General features: G+C 30.5%; 1 protein-coding gene across 1 annotated transcript; it reads left to right on the forward strand.

Moving 5' to 3' along the window:
- Window positions 1-238: 238 nt before the first annotated feature.
- LOC129989083 (uncharacterized) lies at window positions 239-15,161 on the forward strand. The gene is made up of 5 exons (XM_056097407.1): window positions 239-321; window positions 8,233-8,617; window positions 9,033-9,142; window positions 9,617-10,401; window positions 14,958-15,161. The coding sequence occupies exons 2-5, from the start codon at window positions 8,254-8,256 to the stop codon at window positions 15,079-15,081; spliced, it is 1,383 nt and encodes a 460-aa protein (XP_055953382.1). The 5' UTR covers window positions 239-321; window positions 8,233-8,253; the 3' UTR covers window positions 15,082-15,161.
- Window positions 15,162-17,833: the final 2,672 nt, after the last annotated feature.

Genomic DNA, 17,833 nt, shown 5'->3' on the forward strand with positions numbered 1-17,833 from the left:
TTTTCACTTCCTTTTGGTTTCTTTTTTATTAAATGTTTTTATCCCTGAACTTGAGAATAATAGACACGATTCCTTTTTCTGTAAGTGTTAGTGAAGAAAAAGGCGCAGTGAATACGTTTCCTCGCTCTGGTGAACGTTCAGCTTTCAGGCAGTTTATATCTGCATGCGATCCCCGACCCTCCGTTTGGATGGGAAGCTGTGAAATTCCAGTCAGAATTTTCTGCAAGGCACACCACTAAGTGAATATTAGAAGTGTTAGTTTAACCAAGCTGAAATTGATTTTCCAAGAGACATTTTGAGTAGCTTTCTGTATTATTATAGGTAAGTGATGCATTTTAATGCTTATTTCAAATTTATTGATAGAAATATTCTAAAGCAGATACATGATAGTTAATAAAATGAAGTTAATTTGAGGAAAGATTCTCGCTCAAACCTATAGCAAATAAATTATCATGAATTAAAAGTATTATTTTATGATATGCACTAATTTTCTGAATGCACATAGGTTGCAACTGAGTGCCTTGGAAAGCTAATCATTATACAAGCAATTTTTAAAGTAAGATTTTTAAAGAATTAAAAAGGATTTAAGTGATTCACAAAAGTGATTTAAGTGATTAAGTGATTCACAAAATCAATACAGAATGAAGCATTTAATAATGAATTTTACTATATGGTTTTCTTGAAACGTAGTTCATTTAAGAATTTCCAACCCTATTGATAACAATGCATATAAATAACTACCAATTTGTCATTTGAAATGAAGAAAATAAATTGAAGTATAATACTCATACTTGGAAAAATTTTAAATATTTCGAAGATGAACAATTTTATTGATTTTAAAGAATTAATAATAGATTCAGAATTATAAATGCTTGATTAAAATGTGAAAATGTAGCCAATATACATATATGATATATCATTGGAATTCGATCATAATTAGGTAGATTCCTATAGAAAGACTACCTGCTGCAATGGTTCTCATGGTAAGACTTTGGGAAAATTTCTTCATTTATTCACCGATCATGGTCACTAGAACCGTAAACTCTCCTAAACCATCCTTCATTCAAAATTGTATATATGTATATATGCGTATAACGTTTTCCCCATATTATCTTGTGAATAGAGTAACTAGAGTAATTTTTTTTTTTTCGAATTTCAACTGGCTGGAATATGTTGTTAGAAAAGTTAAGAATCTCGAACGAGTTCGTAAATGGTCCATCTAGTTCAAAGGGGACGGAAATGATAGGTTGAAATTTTCATTTCGCTGTAACTTTCTTAATATTGTAGACAGAAATAAAAATATAAATAGCCAAATTAGTGCCTCATTAAGACGAACAACTATTGCATTTTAAAGGTTTTCTAAAACTTCAATGTCTGAGGAGTTAGGGGGTGAAAAATAATTTTCACACCCTAATTTGCCTGTTTCTAACATCAACAATTGATGTCACCAGATAGAAACTCAGATGTAAAGGAATAAAGGAATATCTATCTACCTTTGCCTACCAGCTTGCCGAGAGGAATTTTTTTCTTCATTCAATCAGTCAATTTGATTCTAATTTCTCTGCTCTGTTTTATACTTGAATAACTGTAAAATGAAATGCATTAGAATGCTTACTAAATCGATAAAATTAACACCAAGAATTTTTTATCATTCAAAAGAAATATAAACCAGCTTTTCTGTTTTTCATTTCTTTTTTCTTAGTTTAAAATACGAAAAAGCAGCTCTGAAATTATGATGAGCACCTTTAAGCTTATCTCAACCTGTCTCACACTCATTTTTGTGTTATTATATATATATATATATATATATATATATATATATATATATATATATATATATATAAATATATATATATATATATATATATAAATTTATTTCGTGTATCTCGGAAACGGCTCTAACGATTTGGATCAAATTTTATATTTAGATACGGTTTTTCATTTTAAGTTAATCTATATAGGTGTCTTTCCTAAAAAACGCGATTTTAAACAAAATAAAAATATTTTTTATATATAAACATCTTTTTTCTATCTGCTCTATGGTCATAGAACGCAATTCCGTAAATTTTTGTGATACTTGCATTGTTGCCATAGGATGATAACTTATTGGTACCTCAAAATTTTGCGAGATGGTACTATATGGAATTTCTGAATACGAATATGTTCGACTCACATCCAGTAGTGACAATGCAATTACTGTGTTAACCAATCAACTTGTCGAACAAGTAGCATTGCTGTATCTAAATATTTTCTCTGTAAAAACTGGATTTAAAAAAAAAAAAAACCTGCCGACATAAGCTTGGTTTCCCGGGTACTATGATTTATATTCATTTATACAAATTTTGGTTGAATTTCAATCATCGACATCAGTGTAAAATCATTCCTAAATGTTTAACTTAAATCAATGTAAAATCAATAAAAAAGTTTGAAAGTGTATTCTGGAATTCAGTAACAAAATTAGCATATTTCATTCTTTTTTATTTTAACTGTCAGAAAAGAAATTTACTTTGCTGCAAATATTTATACAATTGCTCTGCCCCCCCCCTCCCCATCGTTATCCGTAAATATGATTTTATTCAAATACTCGAATTTTGTGTACAATTTTGCAATCCCATAAGTCTCTATCATTAGGCAATTATGGAATTCCTTTCGTTTATCAATAAGCGAATTTCAGAAGAATGAACTTTCTCAGAAATATAATTACATACTTCTTTTATGAATATCTATTTAACTGTTTTAATACAGAATTAATTCTGGAATGTAATTACATAATAATGAATTCTAATATTATTATTCTAATATGCGATTATTCTCATTGTAGAATTAATTCTGGAATAAACCAAACTTAATTCTGTGTTAGTAAAACGCGATTTGTATATAGATGATCTTTAGGTTTAATTATTTTTTTAGTTAAAATCCTTTTTTTTTGTGGCAACATAGTAAATGTTTTAGTGTTTGAGGTTGCGTTTTGGAATCGCAATTTTTCCGTACAATACTCTTTCCTCGTTGTCAATTTGTATATATCTTAATCAATGGGTTTAAAATTGAGATTGCATACGGATACTAAACTGTTAGAGAAAACGAATTCCAAAATGGACATCTTAAAAGTAGCTTTTATAGAAAACTGAAATATTTTAAAGTTTCAATTCTATTGATTGAGTGACACGTTTTTTCAATTATATTCAGACAATATTTTCATTCATTCTGAGGATGTATATCTACAAACAATAAAGAAAATGCATAGTTGAATTTCATTTTTTTAGAGAGCCAGTGTTCCTTAGAAAAAGAGTAGATGGATGATTGGCAGACTTTCTTCGAGGCGCCCTTTGAAGCTATCTAAAATAGTAATACTGAAAGTTTCATAAATTAGTTAGCTTTAGTTGCTGAAAGGTGGATAGTTATTTAACTTTTTCTTATACGTAGCACAGAGAAAGCATAGTTATCGTCAAAAGATTTGAACTCGAGATTTTGACATATCTCAACGTTTCAGACTTCCCGGAGTTCCAAAAACACATTTTTGGAAAATGTAGATGGTTCAAATTTGATAAACTGTCTTTAAATCAAATTTGCATATTTCTTTCAAATTTTGTGTAAACTCTGTTCAGAAGAAGTCTGTTTGTCCAGCTGTTTGAATATAAGTTAATGCGATAACTACAAAAACGAAAAGAGGTAGATAGATAAAATTCGGTACTAATATCTATATTATGGACACCTGTCAAATTTGGAACCAGATCTAACTATTTTTTGACTATCTGTCGGTCTGAGGTTTTAGAAACATGTAAATGAGATAATTCAAAAACACAATGACTCAAATATGTCAAATTTGTTATGATATTTTGGAACTACAAATGCAGTTTTTTTACAATCGGTTGAGGAAGAACGTGTCTAAAACTCAAATTCGATTTTATTATACGATTAATACATTTCGGGAATTTATCGCCAAATACTCGCCAAAGATGACAAGATAGATTCAGTAAAAATCTTGAATTCACGCCAAAAGTTCATATTTCGTAATTATTGTACACCTATGCTATGTAAGGCGTTCCTTGGCATGACAAGTATATTAGAGATTATGCGAGAAAGTGTTAGGGAAATTCACACCTTCTGGTTTATTTGTATCGTCAGAGAGTCAGGAATATTTTATATATAAATTACATATTAGTCATATTTTACTAAATATGACTTAATCCTTGCAAAGAATAAAAACTGAAAAACTGTTTATAAAGCTAAGAAATACATACATACATACATATACATATATATATATATATATATATATATATATATATATATATATATATATATATATATATATATATATATATATATATATATATTGATTTTAAGCAAATATGGCCATATTCGTAGCCAGTTAATTCAGCAGCTATAGTCATTTAAAAAGTAAGTCATTTTATTTGTATTTAAAATCTCTATTATAATCAGTATCATTCCATTACTATTCAGTTCCATTATTATTCCATTTTCATTCCATTATTGTCAACATCGTTCCCATATTATGTCACAGAAATTAAGTCAAATTCCGTCCCCATATTATTCCGTTCCATTTTTATTTCATTATTATAATCAGTATCAGTATTCGATGAATGTGATATATATATATATATATATATATACCATGATAATGGGATCATTTATGACTTCAAATCTCTTGTTTAAATTTAATTAAATAAACTCTACAGTAGTAATAAATAATGATAAAAATATTTTGTGATGGTCTTTGATTAAAGCATCCTTTGAAGAAAAAAAAATCCTTTTTAAGTCTTAATCATTATAAACAGTTTATAACCTTTAGCAATAATTGCTTTAATCAAATTTTCTAATGTTTTGCAATATGGAAACTATGTTATTAGATATTAGAAATAATAACATATCATATCATGTTCTACCATCGTCTTTTTCATTCTTTTCCACATTAATACTATAATTTCCTAAACTATTTTTAGTATGTCACTGTGAAAGTTTGTAATTAAAATTAATTTTACGTATTTGTCATGCAGCTCAGACACTCGAATAGAGCAAAAAAAAAAAAAAAAAAAAAAAAAACAATAAAATTATTGAAAATTACTGCAATTACTAATAATTTGTGAATTTGTAATCAGTTATCAGAAAATAACAAAAATATCTATACTAGTTTGATTGTTTGTTTTTATGTCTATATATTTTTAAACAATTTATGATTAATCCTTGCCAAGGAAACTTACTTGAAAATAAATGTATTCATTATTATCTCGGGACTCTTAAGCACTTCAGGTTATATCATCATGCCTTGGTGCGAGGCCTTCAATACGTATATATATGACCGGCTACCTAGAATAATAATGCATAATGGCAAATTCATTTCCAAAATAGTCATTATTGTACCGTGCACAAATCCTTCCAGTAAGAGATATGATGCATCATCAAATATGATCAATGCAATCGCATCACTATTGCTGTGTCAAGGAACCGAGAACCTGCTTGCTTAACTGGTGACTTTTCGGTCAATAATTAACGGCGATTCCACAATTAATGTATCCCCTTATGGAGTGGTTAAGAGCATGTATACAAACATGGCAATCACAGTATATGAATATCTATATAATATTTTCAACACACGAGAATTCAAACGTTTATGTAAGATCCTGCAATAATTAAAATTATCTAAAATGCTCTCTTTTGATGTGAATAATAAAACGTGTTCTGAAATGAACTTTGTAAATATGATGTTTATTTTGCCCCGTTTCAAAGTATAGAAAAAAAAAATACTTCATGAGCTTTAGAAAAAGTATCGATTGCTTTGTGCGGATGTATACAGAGATTCAAAATTTGGGAATAAAGGTTATTTTTTAAAATTTCTTTTATTTAAACTATAGATTTTAGTAAATTTCTTTAAAATTATGTTAGAACCACGAAGATTAAAATAATTTTGAATTATAATCAATTCTGAAAATAATCTGTTATTTTAATTTTTATATGTTTTTTTAGAAAAAGATTCTTTAAAAAATGAATAAATAGTCTTTAAAAAATCTCTTTTTCACATATGTATTAAAATATAGTAAAATATTGTATAATAAAGATTACTTTTGATGCTCGCGCATTGTCTAAAAATTAAATCTTGCAAAATCTCAAAATTAGTTATACTTTGACTTCAAAATCTGACTAATCGGTATTATATGTCGGTAGAAGCTTGATTAGGAGTATATATCAACTTCTTAGATAAGAAAAAATACAATAAAATGTGCTCGGTTTAGCAAGGGAAATAAAAATGGAACTATCCTATAAATAGGTCGCTGGGTGCTATCGGTTTATCTGATGGAATTTGAGTGATAGATCACGTTCATATCCACGCAGGAAGACAGATGGATATGCGGATGTAATGCCAAAAAATATCTCTTTTTTCTGACCAATATATTAGCTTGGATCAAAGGTTTATCAATATACTAAAGTAGTGTTTTAAATTAAAAGCTAGTCTCCCTTCCCAAATATAAATAGTTGCAAAGCAAAAAGCAAAAGTTGAAACGATGCAGCTTCTCAACATTGCATTTTCATTCACTCTATTGTGATTGAAATCATTCATTTCTGTCACATGAATAAAATGAGATCTGTCACCTTCATGTGTTCTGATACAATGCTCGAAGATGCATGAAACTAGCGATTAGCAATTTTACGAAGCGTTTCTTCCCTTCCTTCCCTCATTCAGATTGTTAACTGACCTTTGACGTCCGGACATCGGATATGATGCACGGGGAGAGATTTGCATTTTGAGACAGCTTTCAACCAAAGGGCCAGAAACTGTCTTTTTTTCTTTTTTTTTCGTTCGTTCTCCTTATTAAAGCGTTTTTGTTTTTTTGTTTTTTTTGTATAGTTTTCGTTTTATTATCTTACCTTCTTACATATTTATGCATTAAATTTATCGAATCACTTTACGAATACTTTTCTTACGATTATTTCATTATATTTTTATTAACATAAAGATATATATGTTTGCAAATATGACTTTTTATATTTTTTATCAAATTAACAGTTTTTCATCCGATCTTGATGAAGTTCAGCACATGTGCTCCTCAAAAGAGAAAATCACTGCCAATTTTTTTGAAGTCAAAAGTTAATTAAAGAATATAATTAATTAAAAAATGAAACTTTTTTTGCTACTATTATGAATTACTATTTTAGTTACTCTTATGAACTGTAAGATATAATCTCACGAAAATAATTTTACATACTCTTAAACTTTTATAAATGATATTTTTAACTTTATTTTTGCAATTTTTTTCTAATTTTACTAAATTATTTTGATTAAATTTAATACATAATCTACAGCGATGCTTTTCTTGTTGTGGTGAAATTCAGAAAAATTTAATTGTTCCATCAAAAAATTCAATAACAAGATTTATAGTTATAACACAGATAAGGAATAAGGATATTTTGACACATCTCTACATTTTAAGCTCCTCGAGTTCACCCCCGCCCCTATTTTTTTTAAATCAACTGTTAGTTTGTGAGCATAATAATACAAATATACGTCAAGCTAGCCTGATAGATTTCTGACAGAAATCTTAATCACACCATAATTGTAGATTACGAGGCGATTATGGTGTGGTAAGGTTATTTACACCATAGTTGTAGATTTATGAATCAATGATTGATGATGGTTTAAATTCAGGTGATTAAGTAAATCTATATTTTGTCTGTTCTTCCAAGTGAACATATATACAATTACTGAAAAAAGAAACAAGCCATATTACTGAAATGTTACGTATGATTTCATCAACCGAATCATAGTGGTGTATCAGTTTTGCATTAAATCCGTCATTGAATTGCTTATCCATCAATTGGTGTGAATAAATTTAGAAAGCTCTTAAAAGTAATAAGTTAAGTGAATGAATTTCAATATGGATTTTTACAACAAATTGTTGATAAATGTTAAATTTTATACCAAATCAGAAAAAGTAAGATATACTATTCTAAAATACATAATCAATTCTTTATTTTGTACGATAAAGCTAAAAGCCGAACACGCGCTATACTGTGGATGTATAAAGAACTCGCCTGATAGCACAAGTGATCTCATATAACAAAACTTCCTTCAAAAATTCAGTCTTGAATTATTAGAACAGAACTCTAAGAATCGGTCAAATTAAAAATATGTCTTCTCAATGATGGTAAAATCTATATACGTAATCTTAAAGCGGCACGATTGATTAATGGAATGTGTAATATTTCCATTTTCAGGTTTCCAATCCACATTCTGCAATGTTCAAAATCACCATCAGCACTCTTTTCATCATTATCATCGCAATTTCCTTTTCTCATTCTGCGGAGTACTCTAAATTAATTTCAGAGACTAAGGATTCATCCTTCAAACCCATGAAGCCAACACAAGAAAGTGAGCCCCAGGTCATCACAGAAAAGATGTCAGGATCGATTGAAACTTTAGACAGAGGAATCTATGCCCCAGTAAGTGATGAAAAGGGTGTTTCAATGCAAGAAGTGACAGTCGGTTCATTTGACAAGAATCCAACTAATCTGAGACTTCTGAACGATGATGTTTCTATGCCGAAACCACCTCGCGCAAGGATACTCAGAGGAAGAAAAGTTTATCCTGGACAGTTTGCTGGTAAGTGCAAACGGCTGGCTTGTTTGGATCTTTCCCACATAAATCATAAGGCTGCATTAGTTAATAGTGTTTTAATTAAAATAGCTTATTCTAATTTCTAAATTAAAAACAGGTATATAATTATAATGTTTAAAGGTACATTTTTTTAACATTAAATACACACATACATTTTATTTCATATTTTAACAATAAAGCAAACTTTACTACATGATGTTTCTTGTCATTTTTGTTTATCTTGATGTCTAATAAACAAAAATGACAAGAGACATATTCAGACAGTATAAGTGTCTGAATTTGCAAATGCGTTAACTGAATAATCTGTATATGTAAAGAATAATATTTAGGCAACATTCTTTTCGGCAGTGTGATGAATTATTCAGTACATAAGAAAAGTAAAATATTTTTCTATTTACAGATAAGAGAAAAAACAAGAATTGGAAATACTGGCCAGAATACGTGAAAAGTGGCGTCTCTCCTAGCGATTCAAAGGTAGCTTGGAGTTACTGGGAGGCAGATGATAGCGAGGTACAAGAGGCTTCACATTATTTAAAAATAAAGTTAGACGAAGAACTTGAATACTTTAATGAAAAGATTAAAAAAAGAATAGGTTAAAAAAGGTTAGGTTAAAAAAAGAATACAATAATTCTTCTATCAGAACATGATGGAGTTAGATTACCTTTAAAGTTTATATTTTTATGTCTGGTTACAAATATTTGTTCAGTATAAAATAAAATTACTTTTAGTGATGTTATTTTGCAAAATATTGTTATACATTAAATATTATTTATTTTAAAGATACCTAAGCATTTGAAGCTCTTACAAGATAATAAACTAATACAAATTTCCAAAACTTCAGATCACTCAGATTATAAATGTTGTATTCAGCCATTAAAAGTATTTATGGGAAAAATGTATTATTTACTAAAAGAGATAATAAATTTGTACTAATTATGTTTGAATGATTTAACACAGAACTCATACCTCCAATTTATGATATAGTATTTTCCGGGATGGGAAGAGGATGAAGCAGATGACAGCAAACCTATGACTAAAGCACCCACTACAACAACCCCAACAACTACTACGACCACTACAACGACGACTACCACAACACCAGCACCTACAACCACCACGACCACAACCACGAAGAAACCCAAAGAGAAAGGTCCTGTTTCAATCCATAAGCATTTCCACTATTTCAAGAAGGCCGCTCCATGGAAAGGCGACAAAGGCATGCCTACAACCAGTATGCCCATGCCTATGCCCATGCCCATGCCAATGCCAATGCCAATGCCTATGCCTATGCCAATGCCCATGGAAGAGATGAAGGTGCCGGACGAAATGATGATGGAAATGATGAAAGCCATGATGATGATGCCTCCCGAACCAGAAAAGAAAGGTGGACTTTCCAGTATCTTCTCAAAACTGGCTCATGTCGATCCCATCACAGTCTTAGTAGCTGGCATAGTGCCTGCTAGCCTTATTCTGGCTGCTGCCCTTCCATCGGTCATGCACAAGATGATGGCTATGAAAGGAGATCCAGCAACCAGTGCCATGGTTCCTATGATTTCAACTACAGCAGTTGGATCACCGGATGCACCAGGGGCGCGTTCCGAAAGGGCTTCAGATTCGATGTCCTCGTTCATCGAGGCCATTGGAGAGTTTGGTATGAAGGCCTTGGAGAAGCCACAATGTGCAAGGAAGATGTTTTGCGAATTAGCTGTGGACAACATAGTTGGCGATTCTCCAGTTATACAAAAAGCTGTACATTTGGCTGCATTGGCGTAAGTATAGTTTGTTCTATTTGTATGAATACTTTATTGGTATATATTACACATAAAATTCTTATCCAAGTTTTTTTTTCAAATAACTAAAATAGATTTTGATTATAATTTCGAGACTATAAATTTTGATTAACTGTCAAGGAAACTGGTGCATTATCTCAAAATAATTTTATAAATAAAAAATATATATATTTTAATCAATATGGTTTTGAGAGTGACTGGCAATTTTATACCGCATTTGTTGAAAGATATCATTTTAAAAAAATTTAATCTTTGTTTTTTGAATATTGAGAATTGGCAAGCAATGATAGCATATACTTCCCTTATTAGATACATCTATCAATCTTCTAATGTAGCAATTCTCAACCTATGGGGCGCGCCCCCCTAGGGGGGCACGAGCACACTAGAGGGGACCGCGAGAATATCCAAGAAAATATTATTAAAAAAAAATTGATTAACTGACTGAAAGGAAAGCACACATACACATAGAAAACAAAATACATTTCGACATATTTAATAACTTATTAAAGTAAAACAACTTACTAAATCAAAACTTACTTATTCAAAACATACTAAATTAAAACAAATTTAATAATTATTAGTGACTTCTTGGGGCCTGTCTTGCAGAGCAAAGTTTTCCGAAGGAAGGCTTAATATTACAAATAGCTACTCTCAGTTCTGCTGAGATCTATATTTTGTCTTCAAAGTTGCCACAGCAGAAAATCCAGTTTCACAAAGGTAGGATGTTGAAAATGGTAATATAATGCGAAATACCCTTGCTTTTAGTGCAATTAAAATCATCCTCTACTCCTGCCCAAAATTCAAATAGTGATTTATTACTTAATTGTCTTCTAGTTTCGCCACTTGTAGTGAAGTCTATGAATTTTTCTTCCTCATCAATTGAGAGTCCTTCAGGAGTCTTATGAAATCGATCGCTAACTCACTCGTAACTTGCTATTAGTTTGTCGTCAGCAAGAAAATTCTTTTTAAAATTCTTTGGCAGCATGGCTAAGTGATTTTCAGTGGTTACAAAAACAACTTTTACATGTTCTTCTTCAGCCTTGTAAGTTTTAGTAAAATCATCTACATTTGCAAACATTGTTAGATTTCTTTGCTTTAAATTTCTGCTCCACAATTCCAATTTTCCACAAAAGGCAATTTTATCACTCATATCCAACATATGTGTATTTGCTCCTTGGAGTTGAAAATTCAAGTTATTTAATTTCTCGAATATGTCGATCAAGTAGCACAATTTCATAACAAATAAACCATTGCGAAAATTCTTGGCCTCCGGTCTGTTTTCTTCTTCTAGGAACATGGCGATTTCTTCTCTTAATTCATAAACACTTTGCAAAAATTTCCCACGTGATAATCATCTTGCCTCGCAATAAAATAGTAAAGCTGAATGTACTGAACCCATGCCTTTACAAAGTGCGGAAAAGATTCTCGATTTCAGGGGGTCTCATTTTTATATTATTTACTACGGTTACAACCGTAGTTAACACAATATTCAGACCAGGACTTATTTCTTTCGAAGCCAAAGCTTCTCTGTGGATCATGCAATGTGTCCAGACGCACTGAGGCGATTTTTGTTTTACAAGTGCTTGTATACATACCTTGGAATCTTTCGGACATTGAACGAGCACCATCGGTGCATATTCCGATGCAATTTTTCCATTCTATGTTTGCCTAGTTCATAAAATCACTTAAAATAGCAAATAATGAGAGGACGGTGTTTGGTTTGCAGAAAAGTAGTTCTTCTACTACTGACATATTATCACAAAATCAAACATAGGCAATTAAATGAGCATCTTTATGACTACCTGTTGCTTCATCAAGCTGTATTGAAAACAATTTGTCACGCAACTTCGAGAAAAGCTGACACTGTACATCTTCAGCTATATCACCAATTCGACGAGCAACAGTATCATTTGAAACTGGTACGGACTGCAATTGTTTTGAAAAATTATCTCCAAACATAGTTTCTACAATCTCAATTGCTGCTGGCAAAAAAAAAAAGCTCTTCACCAGTGGTGGGAGGTTTTTTTACATCAGGCTATTTTATATGAAACTTTGTAAGATGTAATTAAAACTTTTTTATTCACAGACAAAATTTCTTTAAAAAAATATTTTTGCTTTTTATATGATTTTAATTTTAATTCGAAGAATTCTCTGGGTTTGTTGACGTACTCACTATGAAGCGTTTCCAAATGTCGTTTAAATTTATTAGGTTTCATGCTGCCTGCGGCCAACATTTTTGAGCAAATGATACACAAGGGCCTTTCTTCTTCATTTACTTCAATACTGGTAAACCTAAAATTTAAGCATTCTTCAGAATATTTTCTTGATTTTATTTTTGGAATCACGCTCGTCTGTGTACTTGTTGATGTTTGACAGTCCTCTAATGCTTGCTTACTTTCTCTCAAAAATTTGTCCATGAGTCTGCATAAATCTGCTGCCGTAAATATTTAATATGGTGAATTGCAATCAACACGAAAACATATATAACATACACATTCACAATATATTCGATAGCGATAGAAGGATCGACTCTAATGAGACTGGCTGGAATTGAAACTTGCGTTATCAAACATTTTCCTTCTTCCTATGAGAAAACATCTGCGTATACTCGAGAGGGCATCGGTCGTGTGGATTCCCTTCCACAAACATAACTTTTTTTTCTCTCCTTTGTTTAGTCATGCTTCTGTTTTATTTCTTTTATTATTCAAAAAAATGTATTCCCAATTTCTAAATTTAGCTCACCCGGTCTAAGTTAACTTTCATTAACGAATTTTTCTACTTTCATATTCTTTTAACGTTATCTGTTCGACTTTCATTTCAAATATAATATTTAAATTTTCCCTGCTTTCCTTCGCTTCATCTGTTCAATGCCCGCTTCGCAAAATGCCAGATGTCGTTTCTCGCCAATGTTGGCTCGCTTTTATTCTTTTTTTTTTTTGGCAGTTAGTTAAAAATAATTTAAAAACAGAATACAAAATATTCAATATACATTATTGTTGTATACTTTTTATTGTAACAGGGAGGGGGGCGAGATGAAAATTATGATTGAAAACTGGGCTGCGAATACTGAAAGGTTGAGAAACGCTGTTCTAATGAGACAAATATAGTATAATTTACGAAGAAGAACTGAAAGAACAATGTGGAATAGCATTATTCACAACTAGTATATTCCGTATAAACTGTAGCACTGAAATGTTCTTTAGTGGGACTGGCTGTTATGTAGTTCATGGTATTTTTCAACGGTATTTTCCAATTTTCTTTAAAAGTTTTCTAAGAAAGAATTTGCTTTTATAGATTAAAATCTAAAATAGACTTTTATCTCATTTTTTTCTAAAAGTCTCAAGGTCGCTTTGATCAATAGAAACTATCACACTTCTCCTTTATTCGGAATTAGATTATTTTGTGTTAGACAAAAATGTTAAACCAAGTGGAATTAGAAACATCCACTCATTAGTTAAAAGAAGTGGGAGAAATTCATTGATCACAAAGAATTTATATCCATACTATTAGAGAAAAATGATATGTATACGATCATATAAAAAAAGGTTAAATTACCGATTTGGAAGGATTATGCCGTTGTAAGCATATCTGTTACCTCTGATTTCGAATAAATACTCTAAAGGAGCTTTGATGAAGAGAAACTGTCAGGCCGTTCCTTTAACAGGAATCATAGACTCGTGACTTCATAAATATGTTAAACTAAGTAGAAATAATCATCTACTCATTAGTAATGAGAAGGAATTGAAATTGGAATGGTTTGTCCACACAGTACTGCATCAAATTATAATAAAAAAGTAAAATATCCCAATATGTGTTTCAGCATTCGTATTGCTCATTTAGCGGTATGGGATGCGCGAGGATAGAACCTGGGACCTTGTGGTTCGCAGTCCAGTAACATAACCATTATGCAAAAGCAATTGCTCGTGCAGCGTAGTTGTTAACTGGCTTATATGCTATTCACCACAGACTCTCCCTCCAGTGAGTCGGAGGTGAGATGAACGATATGGCTATTGAGTGGTGATGTATTTTTAGCTGTTGTCTAATGGGCCTGTACCCAGTTAAGTAGCGCCAAACGTTATGGCGAGCGTTTTGCTGTTGCTGATGCACCAAGTGAGTCTGACGGCTTTTGGGTTGCTGCGGCCATTTTGTATTGCTGCGTCACGTGAGTCTGACGACTTTGTTTTGCTGTGGGTAGATTGCGCTGTACGAAGGTTCATCGTCCGAGGTCACCAATTTTAACGAATTGAGGTGAGTGAGGATAGAACCTTTGACCCTGTGGTTTGCAGTCCAGTAACATAACCATTATGCAAAAGCAATTGCTCGTGCAGGGGTTTGTTAACTGGCTTATATACTATTCACCACACTCATATGAAAAAGGCTCATGTCTGTTCCTAAGAGACAATTATCAGTAAAGATTGATTTCCAATCTCAAATAATGCAAAGTTTGAAACCAAAAATATATATATACATATATATTCGTTCAACGTGCAATGCTTAGTGAGTTTTTTTTTACACTTTTCTACTTTCTTTTTCAGGATGGAAGACTCCTGGCTTGAACATTTGGGGGTGCGCGGAATAATCAATTCTCTCAATGATGGAACATGTCAACAGGTAGATTGCGATCAAGATACCGATGAGAACAATTTCATTCCTACCTGAGAAGTTAGTTATCCCTGCTTCAAAAATCTAGCCAAAGCTTGCAGAAACATCTCATTATTATTTAAGATAACCCTTTTTTCACGTCGTGCATCAGTTTGTTCTTATGTTACCATAGATTGTAACGCTTGATTAAAGAATGAAGCAAAACAAGGATTTGATTTTCATTTAAATTAACAGACACACAATAGTTTAACTCTTTCTTTTAAGACTATTTCTTTCACACTTGTAAAAATACTCTTTTTTTATTAATAGATTTTTTTCATTCATTTCTCGACGTGTTAAGGTTCTTAAATTTGTAAAATTATGTGTTCCCAATGGCAATGTAATATTTGAAATTTTGTATAATTTAATGATCAGTTAATCAACATTTCAATTAAATTTTGTTTCCATATAATCATTATCTGGTTGTAATTTTGAAATATGTTTTTATTTGATTATTCGTATTGTTTCATAGATATTTTAATTTCATTGTCGAATTAATGAAATAGCATAGGAAGTACAAATAATGTTCGTAAAATGAAGCGGACATATTTCAAGTTCTATTCTGTAACTGAAGTAATGCTTATTTTCCTACTTTTATTATAAATAAAAAATTCCAAGATTATCATGCTTAAGCAAACAATCAAAAACTTTATTGAACAGTCCTCAATTTACAAAAAACTTCATTTTACCATTTTTTTATATATATGTTAAGACTTCATTTTTTATAAATTCAATCGAAGAAAAATAAGACAAATAGTTTCGGAATCCTAATAATTTTTTAATGTTCGTATTTTTAAAAACTATGAACCTAACTTCCATAATTCATTTGATAACAAATTGCAGATACGAGTGAAATCTTTCTTTCTTTCTTTCTTTTTTTTCTTAAAATTACTTTTTTAACTCGAAAGTTTTGAAAATTAAGAATAAAGTTATTAATTTAAAAATACAATTCCAAATTAAATTTAAAAATGCGAGATAAAGAGCACAACTCTGCGTGTGCATTAGAGAAAGAGCACATTTGCACAAAATAACAATGCCACAACAAAGATGATTGTTTGAACATCATCACATACATCTTTGCGATGGCGCCATCTAGTGTCGCAAAAATTATTTTTTGTAAAAAGATAAAATAATGAAAAATTTGTTATCATTATGCTTTTTTTTCAATGTATCTTTTTTCAATTGCTTTCAATTTCTATATTTTTTAAATTTTTTGCGGCAATGTTTCGTTAAAAGTTGATTATTTGAAAATTATCTTCTTTTTTTTTTTTTTATGTTGACATGAATTGATCCGGGAAAGTAACTGATTCACCAAACTTATTAGCAGTGACAATTCAGTTTAATTTTTTAAAATTTATCAGCTATTTGAAACAGTTATTATTATACTTCAGATTATTTCTTGTGAATAGATCCGTTGGCAATAAAAAATTCTAACTGCTTAACTCAATTAAGTGGTTAATTCTGAAACATTAATTGCATCAAAACAAAAACTATTATAAATCATGTAAAAATAAAAATATAAAAGTTGATTTTTAAATGGATCAATATACTGATGTACTTAGAAACAGATTAAATAAAATATAATTATAAGAATATATATTGAAATTAAAATGTACCCAAAGTCAATAAAAAAATAGTTTAATTTTTTTTGTAATTAAAGCTATTATATTAGGATCCAAATATATGAAACAGCTTCGTAGTTTATAACTGATAAATTCAATACATTGTAGTAATATATCAGTTGCCTTTGCTGAAGAATATTTAAACTTCTCTGGGGGTTACAAAAACTAATTTAGATGAGTTATCACTTATTAACGTAAAACGAACGTAACGAATAAAATTAACGTAAATAATTTAAGAAGTATCCTTTAAAATGAAGAAAAGTAGTGTAATCTTAACTCAACTTACATCAGGAAGACGGAATGAATGAAAACCATATCCTATCAAAAATATATTAGTAAGTTCTATACTTACAAAGAATCGAACCACTACTAAATCTTAAGAATAATATCTTAAATTTCCAAGACCAAATCCATCAAGACGTTTTCTCAATATTTTTAACTTTATGATCGGTCCATACCAACTGTTGTACGACAAATTTTAGCACCATTAAATGGAATTTGGAAAGATATTAATTAAAAAGAAAATTAAAACAAAAGAAAAAGGCAAATATATCCTTCAAGATGTACTGCAAAATATGGAAACTTTTGACTCCAAACAATGTCAAAAACGCTCTGGACTTAGCAATTCATTTTCGGGAACCGATAGCTGGAGCAAAATTAAGACCATGGGTTGACACCAGCGATGGCTCTGCTGTTGGCTCACGGACACAAAAGCCTTAGTTGGGAGGCTAATGCTTTTATACTTTTTCATCGTAAAAGTTCACAAAAATGTTTTTAACATCCAACAAAGAACTTTTAGCCATATATATTGCCACAAAAAAATTCATCGCTTGTCGAAGAAGGTCCAAATTTTACAAATTACATCGACCAAAGACCTCTAATTTATGAATTTAAAAGAAAATGAACATAAATGTACCCCTTATAATTGGCATAAACTAGATTTTATTTTCCAGTTTAGCACTGATATCAGCCATACAAGTGGAATCAATTATATAGTTGCTGATTCTTTTTCCTAGAATAGAAATAACTCAGATTTCTGACACAAACTTTCTCATTTTTAATCTCATAATCCTCAATAACTAATAGATAATAATTACATTTTTAAAAAAAATTCAAATCAATGCCTTATCTATTTATTACAACAGAAT

The sequence above is a fragment of the Argiope bruennichi genome, chromosome 10, assembly GCF_947563725.1.
Source record: "Argiope bruennichi chromosome 10, qqArgBrue1.1, whole genome shotgun sequence".
Lineage (NCBI taxonomy): Eukaryota > Metazoa > Arthropoda > Arachnida > Araneae > Araneidae > Argiope > Argiope bruennichi.